At 39.4% G+C, this 13233-nt stretch overlaps 1 protein-coding gene across 2 annotated transcripts in view; it reads left to right on the forward strand.

The window, feature by feature from the left end:
- Nucleotides 1–13233, forward strand: part of LOC126427907 (NPC intracellular cholesterol transporter 1-like) — a 61742-nt gene that overhangs the window by 42169 nt on the left and 6340 nt on the right. The window contains exon 11 of one of the 2 annotated variants that reach the window (XM_050089796.1): nt 3461–3730. In XM_050089796.1, the coding sequence (XP_049945753.1) occupies nt 3461–3703 (243 nt within the window). In that variant the 3' untranslated portion in view covers nt 3704–3730. The remainder of the gene's footprint in view (nt 1–3460; nt 3731–13233) is intronic. The other variant, XM_050089797.1, reaches the window with a different exon arrangement.

Consider the following 13233-nt stretch of genomic DNA (forward strand, 5'->3'; position numbering starts at 1 on the left):
TATAGTTGGTCCTGCAAAACCATGTAATGTAAAATCATGTTTTCAGTAAACGAAAACAGACTTATGATGGCACAGAGGTGCTGAAATATGTTTGAGTACAAAGATGTGTTCTTATGTAAAGGCAGAACCCGTATCTTATAATTTAACTGCAAATGCGGAAGAAAGGACAAGAGCTGCAGATCCAAAAACTGAACTACCATGTTTACAACACTGCCAAACGCAGCAAGAAATTGCGTCATAGCCAGTAATGAATGAATGTTTTGTGTTGGGTGTTTCTTGTTTTCATTTACTATTTCGAAAGGAGTGAAGAGAATAATCCAGGTTAGTCACGTAGTTCAGTTAGTCCCTCGCAGTACCAGAAGGAATTGGCAATACTTATGACTGTTTGCCAGTTCTGCCGTCACAGAACTCAGGTGTAGGCTGACTGTCCTGTAAGTGGGAGGTGGTACTTGTTTCCCCACACCCCGTCTCTCCCCTCTGGCTCTCTTATCAAGTATGGATTGCATGTCTATGAATGCCCACAAAAGACCGAAATAGACATTCTGCAGATTTTGTAATTAACGAATTGAGTGAGGAAAGAAAGTCTAGAAACAACTTTAACTGTAGAAGCTCCCTGTTCCCAGGCAGTAAAATGCTGTTGCTTCTCAACATAATCAGTCATTTTTTGAAAGCTTAAATACAGCCAAAAGAAGAAAAAAGCAAAGTCCATTTCGTAAAAAAAACTTTTTGAGTTTTTAAAATGTAAAGGACAACAGTCAGTCACAGAATCTGTAATTCACTGCAGATCTAGATAAAGAGATTTATCATTGGTGCTAAAATGCAAACAAAGACACTAGAACAATCACAAAATATGAATATAGTTCTGTTACATAAATCCATATAATAGGGTACGTAGTGATAATACAAGATTACCAGAAGAGCCATATAGGCATAACTGTGTCGGACTATAAACCTGTGAAAATTGGCGCTGGCACGTGCGGGCAGAAGCAGAACTGAAGCTGTTGCTTACAACCAGTGCAGACAGTGAGAATGTGTATCATCAAGGACCTGTAGCCCCTCTATTGGAGTGTACATCTGAGAAGCTATAGGTTAGTATATCCGGGATACGCAAATTACACTGTGAATTACATGAACAGTGAACAACAGACTTTAAGTGCAAATAATCAATTTACAAAAGTTTTACACGACATATTTCATTAATGTGTGTCAGAAGGTAGAGAAATATGTTATGAATAAAACATAGAAATTTGGCAGTAATCCAAAATAACATAAAATAGCACCAGAAGGGGCATGAGATGCCCGCTCTGACATTACATAAGATAGAGGTAATAATCCAAAAACATTTTATGTTAAAGAACCTAATGTTTGGATAAATTTCCATATACACTCTTCCATATTTCTATCTGTTACGTAGCTATAGAAGTGTTGCTAATAGGTGTTTCAAATTACTGCTTCATAATTTAAGCAGTTTACAAACTCGCACTTGAAATTTTATTAGGAGCTAGGTTTACGTATTGTTTAAGAGAATTTTACAGCAAGAGGAATTGCTTAAATTATTTATTTACTTTTTTGAAAGAAAATACTCGTGCTAAGACAATGCATAAATCAATGACGATGAATGCTAAGGATTTTTTTAACGTTTGAACACTTAACAGTGGCTGTGCACCTCTAGTATTCAGTGGCTTTGTATGTCTGATCATTTAGAAAAAAAATTAGATGTGATTTTAACAAAAAGATTAAAAATTTGCCAAAAAGTAGATCTATTCTCAGGTCCCTTATAATGGACTAAATAATTCATAAAATAGTTCTGCCAACAAAAAAGGGAGGTTTGAGAATTCTAATGGGGCTAACTCCAGGAGGGTTGATGGGAAGGGAAGCTATGGTGGAGTACAAGCTCACGTCTCTGGAAGACTAGTGCAAGGTAGGACGACCCAAATAGCCCATGCGGTGCAGCAGTAGCAGGCACTTGTGCTGTGGAGCACATTCAGCAACCGGGTACTGGGTGTCCCCAAGGCAGACTATTCCTCTGTACCCAATTGTGCACTCAGATAGTTGATAGGTGCTCTTTCTTATATAGAAAGCTGTGCAGTATATAAATTATTATTAGTATGTACAGTTTTGTGTGTTACACCCATAAGTTGGGGTAACGTTGGATGGAATTTTAATATTCCTTAATGTAGCTTTGCAAAGAATATTAAGTTCACACAACAAAAACTGAGATTTTCGGGATGACATTGAATATAATCAAAGAACATGAACTGAAAATATTTCAGTGATCAGATACTAACAAATAAGTGTCCGATGTTACACCCCATATGTTATGTGATAATTTTGGATGCTCATTGAATTTCTGTATAAAATTCCCTATTTCATTCTAATGGCGTACTGTCATCAAAAACTATCTTTCTAAAAACACACACATCCATACATTCTTTATAGATATTTAGGAAATATTTTAAACATAGTTACAAAATAATTTACGCATGTTCAGAAAAAAATTTGATGCTCATTTAGAACAACTCTAATGCACATTTTTAGAAGATATTTTATTAATAATGACAATATACTCATAGCATAAATCGTGAATCCAAAATTTATTCTCGGTGAATAAAAACTTCACCTGTCCTTCTCTAGGAGTCGTCAGCACTCTGACAGTGTGGTTCCTGTTTACAGCATCATCTGGAATCTCAGGAGAAATAATCAGATTTGCTGCGTTGATATTAACACATAAATTTGGCTACCACTTATTTTGCACCCATTTCTATTAAGATTCTGACAAGTTACTTCAGTTGTTACCTCCTAATCATGTGCTTTTTCTCTAATGTTCAATGTTTATGCTAATTTTGGTCGATGCCTTTCTGTATGACAGCTTCACTGATCATATAGCAACAACCGCCTTTTTAAGATTTTGAGGGTCGTAACTACATCAAAGAAGAGCATGGAGCCCCTCTTAAAAGTCCGCAGCCTTTTCAGATATTCCTCCAACATGTGTAGGTATCTGTAAATAGTTCACTAAATTTTAGTCCAAGTGAAATGCAGAGAAAAACTACATTCACAATTCCTCCTTCACAATTAATGAAGTAAATTATAAGGAAATTATGTGTAACACTTCTTTCTCTTCTAATAAAATAATGAAAGTGAAAGTGTTTGCATAAGATAACTAACAATAACTGTACACTGCAGTGGAAACTGTTACAAACCAGTCTCAACTTCAGAGTGTAACAATGTATGCTCGAACAGGCTTGTAAATAAAGAAAAAAACATATTCACATGAAATAAAAGCTCGCAGTTAAAGACACTGACGTAAGAAGAGACATACTGTTCCTGCCAAGATTTACTCCTGTGTCCAATATTTCACCATCTTACAGTACCTCTGATGTGTTGTTCATGTAATGTGGTGTCATATTCAGTTACTTCATCACAACTCCAGAGAAGTGATGTGGAAAATTCTGGCCCTCAGGTGTTCTACTTCCGCATGTACCTGGGGATCGTGCTGTTCGGAGCAGCGCACGGGCTGATCTTCCTGCCGGTGCTGCTGAGCTACGTGGGACCGCCGATGAACAGACAGAAGCTGGCCAACCGGTCGCGGCAGGTGACATGCGGTGGCACGGTGGTGCAGGTGAGCGAGCGGAAGCGCAGCTGTCGTTGGGAGCAGGAGCTGCAGGAGATGGTGGTGCCGGCCAGAGAAGAGAATAGGGCCTGAGGAGAGGCGAGGCACCGGAGCCGAGACGTAGGTTCGGGGCCACCAGTTGTGAGGCCCGTCTGTGTGTAGAGGTTGCTCTAACAGTGTTGTAGTCCGCTACTAATGCCAGCTGCTCGCCGAGGCACACCACTGGTGGTGTACTGAACAAGATGCAGTCTTGTTAGTGCAGACAGTATGTGTGCAGCGGTCTTTGCAGTTCACTGCTTATATTCCTTCTAACTACTCGGAGATCTGCACTCGTTTCTGGCCAAAAAACTGAGTCTCTCTTCAGTGTTTCCCACCAATTTTCTGACACTCTCTATTGTCCGAGCATTCAGTTGATACACTCAAAAAATGACAGCCCAGCCTTGCACATTTTCTCTGTTGTTTTGGAAGATATTTACAATTCGGTTTTTACAATGTGTAGCTGGAATATCGATGGAAAGCACCTGTTTCCCACTGTAAACAAAATTGTTTTTAATGTAGGATCTAATTGCAAATTCAATTGAGCAGTCCCAAATTGGTGTAGTGCGATATTTACTTCGCCAAAACCTATTAATAGTAATGATAAAATACAAAGAGTAAGTAGTTCTCCAGCAGTGATTTATCAGTGCCGCTACTGGGCGATAGCAGTCGACACGGGCCAGTCAGTGGTAAGTCACTTCTTGGAGTACTTGTTTTAATGCTCCTGTTCATATGTTTCAACAAAATAAACATCGCAGTGAACTAATCTGGGACTGCTGTATCAAATGGGCATGTAAAAGTGGGCTTTAAAGGTAATTTTGTTTGTAATAGGAAACAGACACTTTGTGCTGCAATGGGTTTCTCGTGAGATATGTGATGAGCAGTATTTGTTTGGGCTCACTCCAGCTGCACTTCGCAAAAGCAAATAAAGTTTGACTGTTTGCTTAAATTGTTCTGTTTGGGAAAGACCCAATCACAGAAAATTATGTGAAATGGAGCAAGATTTTCAGAGAAGCATCAGTTGGTATGGGGACTGGTCATTGACCCTCAAATAAATAAGTATAACATATTCTCCATACACACAAAAAATACCTGGAGGTAGCAAGGATAAGATACAGGAAATAAGATTTCTACAAGAAACTGGACTGTAGCTGTAAGACTAGAAGGCATGGAAAGGTGCACAGTAATTAAGGAGTTCAGCTACACAATTGGTGATCAAACACTGGAACAATAAGGCCTATTACACATGGGCGATTTTCAGCAGCACTGCTGAGCAATGTACGTCGGTTGCTAACTTGGCTTAGCAGCGCTGCTGCTGCGCCTCTGCTTAGCAGCGCTGCTGCTGCTGCTGCTGCTGCGCGTAATTGGCGCTGCTCAAACCTTGTACATCCCACCCAGTCGATAATATGGACTCGGACGAAAAAGAATTGGCTTTGGCTTTGTTGGTAAAAAGAAAATTCAGGCACGAACGTTGTAAACGTAAATACTGGCAACACCCAATGTGTACCACTCGTGTAATATACGGACACTTCTATACTGTATATCGTAAGTTATGTAAAGACAGTCAAAGTTCTTCAACTACTTCAGGATGTCAGTACTGACCTTTCACGAACTATTACATTTGCTGAAAACACACATTTCACGCCAGAACACTTGCATGAGAAACGGTATTTTTGCAGAGGAAAGATTAGCCATCACATTAAGATAAGTACAAATAGTTGATGTATAGTGGCTCACTCTACTATAACTACAAACACTTTCTCAACTGTGTTATTAGCAGTTGGTGATGCAAATTATAATTTTGTTTACATAGATGTCAGGTCTTACGGCAAAGTTCACATTCACAGATCTTAAAAAACAGTATGCTATTCAATAGGATAAGAGATTACAAAATGAACATTCCTAGACTGACACCAATATGTGCTGGAGGAGAGCCACTGCCATTTATATTCATTGGTGATGAAGCTTTTAGTTTGACAGAATATACGCAAAGACCCAATGGTGGAAATAATTTGCCAGCCATCAAAAAGATATACAATTATCGTTTGTCACGAGTGGGACATTTCGTAGAGTGTATATCTGGAATACTCAGCAACAAATGGAGAATATTCCATCATCCACTCAATGTTTCAATTGATTTGTCCTCAGAAACTATAAAAGCATGCTGCATATTACATAATTTCGTTCGTCGTAGAGATGAGTATACATTCGAAGACGTACTGAACATCGCTGGACTACATGGAGTCGAGGAAGCCCAAATGCCGAGAACAAGGAACTAATCAGCCGCTGCTATCAGAGATAAATTTGCTGAATTCTTTGCAAGCGAAGAAGGTGCAGTGAAATGGCAATTGAACAAAATTCGATCTGAGGACTTCTAAGATTTGTACATAATAATAAAACCTGTGGAGGCCCGGGAAAAGAATAGGCCTCCGGTATGTTCTGCCAGTCTATAAGGCGACGAAAAGAACAAACCACTAATAGGACTAACCCCCCTTTTAGTGTGATTAGTTGGTTCAGGACAGAACTAAAGAAGCCTCGGACAAGTGCCGTCATGGTCGGGGACGACGCTTGAACCCTATGCCTGCCCACAATGGTAACGACACTGCTAGCCAACTGGAAAATGATTTAAATCCAAAACAGAGGTGTTTTGCAGGATATGCTTTCTGCAACCACCCTAGAAGGAAAACAGACAGTGGATGAGATGGTCAGATGAAGTTAACCGACATCTCATGTTCTGTTATCACCAAGCAACAAACTTAGGAACCAACACAACTGGATACAGATCACAAGTATACACAACATTTATTACCAGATACCCAGAATTAAAATTTTTAACAGAACAACGACTAGCTGATCAGATCCGTGTAATAACCAAAAATAACAGGATACCCCAGTCAGAATTAGAACACATCAAACAACAAGCACAACAAATACTGGAACAAAATAATGTGCAATCAGAAGAAGAAGAAAATACAGTAATGGACTCGAACATCCCAGATCAAACAAACCAAGAACAATACACATCAATTGAACAATCAGAGGAAAACGAAATCTTAAGACAGCCACCAGAACAAGCACAAATAGAACACGAAGTGACACACATGTTAGATATAGAAGAAAAATTTCAGCTAACATATATAGAATACAAAGAAACAAATACAGACATTAGACCATTCTTGCATAGACCGCCAAATAACCCACAAGTCGAAACAACAATAAAAACTATCAACACAATCATACACAACAAAATAAATGAAAACACAACTATGGAAGAGTTACAACTACTGGTTTATATAGGAGCACTCACTACACTAAATATACACACTAGGCAGAGATCAGAACCAACCAACACACAGAAGAAACCCACAAAACCAGCATGGCAACACAGGCTACAGATCAGAATAGAAAAACTGAGAAAAGATATCGGACAGCTAACACAATTTATAAGAAATGAAATATCAGAAAAAAACGGAAAAGGTTAGGTAAAATCTCACAAGAAGTGATAGAGCAATTAGATGAAAAGAAGCAGAAATTACAAGCATTGGCCAAACGACTTAAGATACAAAAAAGTGAAAATAGAAGGAAACAAATCCAAACATTCAACACAAACCAAAAGAAATTTTACCAGACAATAGATAACATACACATTAAAATAGACAATCCACCAAACATAACAGACATGGAACACTTTTGGAGCAACATATGGTCAAACCCGGTACAACATAACAGGCATGCACGGTGGATACAAGCAGAAACACACATACATCTACATCTACATTTATATTCCGCAAGCCACCCAACGGTGTGTGGCGGAGGGCACTTTACGTGCCACTGTCATTACCTCCCTTTCCTGTTCCAGTCGCGTATGGTTCGCGGGAAGAACGACTGTCTGAAAGCCTCCGTGCGCGCTCGAATCTCTCTAATTTTACATTCGTGATCTCCTCGGGAGGTATAAGTAGGGGGAAGCAATATATTCGATACCTCATCCAGAAACGCACCCTCTCGAAACCTGACGAGCAAGCTACACTGTGATGCAGAGCGCCTCTCTTGCAGAGTCTGCCACTTGAGTTTGTTAAACATCTTCGTAACGCTATCACGGTTACCAAATAGCCCTGTGGCGAAACGCGCCGCTCTTCTTTGGATCTTCTCTATCTTCTCCGTCAACCCGATCTGGTACAGATCCCACACTGATGAGCAATACTCAAGTATAGGTCGAACGAGTGTTTTGTAAGCCACCTCCTTCGTTAATGGACTACATTTTCTAAGGACTCTCCCAATGAATCTCAACCTGGTACCCGCCTTACCAACAATTTTATATGATCATTCCACTTCAAATCGTTGCGTACGCATACTCCCAGATATTTTACAGAAGTAACTGCTACCAGTGTTTGTTCCGCTATCATATAATCATACAATAAAGGATCCTTCTTCCTATGTCTTCGCAATACATTACATTTGTCTATGTTAAGGGTCAGTTGCCACTCCCTGCACCAAGTGCCTATCCGCTGCAGATCTTCCTGAATTTCGCTACAATTTTCTAATGCTGCAACTTCTCTGTATACTACAGCATCATCCGCGAAAAGCCGCATGGAACTTCCGACACTATCTACTAGGTCATTTATATATATTGTGAAAAGCAATGGTCCCATAACACTCCCCTGTGGCACGCCAGAGGTTACTTTAACGTCTGTAGACGTCTCTCCATTGATAACAACATGCTGTGTTCTGTTTGCTAAAAACTCTTCAATCCAGCCACACAGCTGGTCTGATATTCTGTAGGCTCTTACTTTATCAGGCGACAGTGCGGAACTGTATCGAACGCCTTCCGGAAGTCAAGAAAAATAGCATCTACCTGGGAGCCTGTATCTAATATTTTCTGGGTCTCATGAACAAATAAGGCGAGTTGGGTCTCACACGATCGCTGTTTCCGGAATCCATGTTGATTCCTACATAGTAGATTCTGGGTTTCCAGAAATGACATGATACGCGAGCAAAAAACATGTTCTAAAATTCTACAAGAGATCGACGTAAGAGATATAGGTCTATAGTTTTGCGCATCTGCTCGACGACCCTTCTTGAAGACTGGGACTACCTGTGCGCTTTTCCAATCATTTGGAACCTTCCGTTCCTCTAGAGACTTGCGGTACACGGCTGTTAGAAAGGGGGCAAGTTCTTTCGCGTACTCTGTGTAGAATCGAATTGGTATCCCGTCAGGTCCAGTGGACTTTCCTCTGTTGAATGATTCCAGTTGCTTTTCAATTCCTTGGACATTTATTTCGATGTCAGCCATTTTTTCGTTTGTGCGAGGATTTAGAGAAGGAACTGCAGTGCGGTCTTCCTCTGTGAAACTGCTTTGGAAAAAGGTGTTCAGTATTTCAGCTTTACGCGTGTCATCCTCTGTTTCAATGCCATCATCATCCCGGAGTGTCTGGATATGCTGTTTTGAGCCACTTACTGATTTAACGTAAGACCGGAACTTCCTAGGATTTTCTGTCAAGTCGGTACATAGAATTTTACTTTCGGATTCACTGAACGCTTCACGCATAGCCCTTCTTACGCTAACTTTGACATCGTTTAACTTCTGTTTGTCTGAGAGGTTTTGGCTGCGTTTAAACTTTCAGTGAAGCTCTCTTTGCTTTCGCAGTAGTTTCCTAACTTTGTTGTTGAACCACGGTGGGTTTTTCCCATCCCTCACAGTTTTACTCGGCACGTACCTGTCTAAAACGCATTTTACGATTGCCTTGAACTTTTTCCATAAACACTCGACATTGTCAGTGTCGGAACAGAAATTTTCATTTTGATCTGTTAGGTAGTCTGAAATCTGCCTTCTATTACTCTTGCTAAACAGATAAACCTTCCTCCCTTTTTTTTATATTCCTACTAACTTCCATATTCAGGGATGCTGCAACGGCCTTATAATCACTGATTCCCTGTTCTGTACATACAGAGTCAAAAAGTTCGGGTCTGTTTGTTATCAGTAGGTCCAAGATGTTATCTCCACGAGTCGGTTCTCTGTTTAATTGCTCGAGGTAATTTTCGGATAGTGCACTCAGTATAATGTCACTCGATGCTCTGTCCCTACCACCCGTCCTAAACATCTGAGTGTCCCAGTCAATATCTGGTAAATTGAAATCTCCACCTAAGACTATAACATGCTGAGAAAATTTATGTGAAATGTATTCCAAATTTTCTCTCAGTTGTTCTGCCACTAATGCTGCTGAGTCGGGAGGTCGGTAAAAGGAGCCAATTATTAACCTAGCTCGGTTGTTGATGATGCCACAAATGGCTGAAGTGATAATTTTGCAACATGAAGTCACCCAAGCAATTAATTCTACTCACAATTGGAAAGCCCCGGGAAAAGATAAAATAGCAAATTTCTGGCTAAAGAAGTTCACCTCAACACATTCACATCTAACTAAATTATTTAACAGTTACATTGCAGACCCATACACATTCCCTGATACCCTTACACATGGAATAACTTACCTGAAACCTAAAGATCAAGCAGACGCAGCAAACCCAGCTAAATATCGCCCCATAACATGCCTACCAACAATATACAAAATATTAACTTCAGTCATTACACAGAAATTAATGACACATACAATACAGAACAAAATTATAAATGAAGAACAAAAAGGCTGTTGCAAAGGAGCACGAGGATGTAAAGAGCAACTGATAATAGATGCAGAGGTGACATATCAAGCTAAAACTAAACAAAGGTTGCTACACTACGCATACATTGATTACCAAAAAGCTTTTGATAGTGTACCCCACTCATGGTTACTACAAATATTGGAAATATCCAAAGTAGATCCTAAATTGATACAGTTCCTAAACATAGTAATGAAAAATTGGAAAACCACACTTAATATCCAAACAAATTCAAATAATATCACATCACAGCCAATATACTAAGGAGACTCATTAAGTCCTTTCTGGTTCTGTCTTGCTCTGAACCCACTATCCAACATGCTAAATAATACAAATTATGGATATAATATTACTGGAACATACCCACACAAAATCACACATTTGCTACACATGGATGATCTGAAACTACTGGCAGCAACCAATCAACAACTCAACCAATTACTAAAGATAACAGAAGTATTCAGCAATGATATAAATATGGCTTTTGGAACAGACAAATGTAAGAAAAATAGCATAGTCAAGGGAAAACACACTAAACAAGAAGATTACATATTGGATAACCACAGCGACTGCATAGAAATGATGGAATAAACAGATGCTTATAAATATCTAGGATACAGACAAAAATAGGAATAGATAATACAAATATTAAAGAAGAACTGAAAGAAAAATATAGACAAAGACTAACAAAAATACTGAAAACAGAATTGACAGCAAGAAACAAGACAAAAGCTATAAATACTTGTGCTATACCAATATTGACCTACTCATTTGGAGTAGTGAAATGGAGTAACACAGACCTAGAAGCACTCGATACACTTACACAATCACAATGCCACAAATATAGAATACATCCATACATTCAGCAACAGAAAGATTCACATTAAGCAGAAAGGAAGGAGGAAGGGGATTTATCGATATAAAAAACCTACATTATGGAGAGGTAGACAATTTAAGAAAATTCTTTCTAGAACGAGCAGAAACTAGCAAAATACACAAAGCAATCACTCATATAAATACATCGGCTACACCACTGCAATCTCTACAACCCTTTAGAACACGTAACATCAACAGATACGAAGAAAGTAAATTGGAAAAAGAAAACACTGCATGGCAAGCACCCGTATCATCTAACACGGCCACACATCGATCAAGACGCATCCAACACATGGCTAAGAAAAGGCAATATATACAGTGAGACAGAAGGATTCATGTTTGCAATACAGGATCAAACAATAAACACCAGATATTACAGCAAGCATATTATTAAAGATCCCAATACCACAACAGATAAATGCAGACTTTGCAAACAACAAATAGAAACAGTAGATCACATCACAAGTGGATGTACAATACTAGCAAATACAGAATACCCCAGAAGACATGACAATGTAGCAAAAATAATACATCAACAGCTTGCCTTACAACATAAACTTATAAAACAACACGTTCCCACATACAAGTATGCACCACAAAGTGTACTGGAGAATAATGAATACAAATTATACTGGAACAGAACCATTATAACAGATCAAACACCACTACATAACAAACCTGACATCATACTCACCAATAAAAAGAAGAAATTAACACAGATAATCGCAATATCCATACCCAATACAACAAATATACAAAAGAAAACAGGAGAAAAAATTGAAAAACACATCCAACTGACTGAGGAAGTCAAGGACATGTGGCATCAGGATAAAGTTGACATTATAGCAATTATACTATCAACTACAGGAGTCATACCACACAATATCCACCAGTACATCAATGCAATACAGCTACATCCAAACTTATATATACAACTACAGAAAACCGAGCGAGGTGGCGCAGTGGTAGCACACTGGACTCGCATTCGGGAGGACGACGGTTCAATCCAGTCTCCGGCCATCCTGATTTAGGTTTTCCGTGATTTCCCTAAATCGTTTCAGGCAAATGCCGGGAAGGTTCCTTTGAAAGGGCACGGCCGATTTCCTTCCCAATCCTTCCCTAACCCGAGCTTGCGCTCCGTCTCTAATGACCTCGTTGTCGACGGGACGTTAAACACTAACCACCTACAACTACAGAAATCCGTAATTATTGATACATGTTCAATTACCCGAAAGTTCCAAAATGCAATGTAACATATACCGTACAGTTAAAAGGAAGTCAACGCTTGATCAAGGTCCGCATCACTTTCCATTTTTGACCAGACATAACGTCTGAGAAAAGAAAGAAATAAGAATAATAATAATAATAATAATAATAATATAACATATTGTACATATTATTCTAAATACATCCCTTTTTGATTTTTCGAATCTGTTGTTTTGTTTGCAAATCCTGAAATAAACAGTTCTCGCAATTCTTCCCATGGTCTGCATTTCACAGTCCTGTTGCCGTATTCGCTACATCTGGAGTCCCAAATCGCAGGACCCATTTCTACATCATAAATGAAACTCTCAGTATCAAAACTCGTGGTGCTGTGACCACGACTGGTACGCTAATGAAATGCCGTGTGTGAAAGGTAACAGGTGTGAAAATGCCGCTTTAAGCAGTATGCAGCCGCTCATGCACAGATGGTCGCGCGGTTTCCCCTGCCTATTTGCGCTATGGAATGCTGACCGCTGTTGCTGCAGTGCTCATCAGTGCTGCCAGAAACCGCATGTGTGTAAGGGGCCTAAGGGCTGTAAAATATCTAGAAGTATTTTTTCGGGTGCAACTTAACTTGAAACAGCCACATGAAAGTACTTACTTTGAAAAAGGTTCTAGACTGAAACATTGCACATGCCTCAAGTTTTACGGTAAAATGACCCAGCGAATAGCCTGTCAATAACTGAAAACAGGAAGGAGGTGTACTGAACTGTGAAAAAAGAAGCAAATTAGACACAGTGAACAGTAATTGTGTGTTCAAATCTCCCTCATGCCCCCCCCTCCCCCCCCCCCCC

Source organism: Schistocerca serialis, chromosome 12, assembly GCF_023864345.2.
Source record: "Schistocerca serialis cubense isolate TAMUIC-IGC-003099 chromosome 12, iqSchSeri2.2, whole genome shotgun sequence".
Classification (NCBI taxonomy): domain Eukaryota; kingdom Metazoa; phylum Arthropoda; class Insecta; order Orthoptera; family Acrididae; genus Schistocerca; species Schistocerca serialis.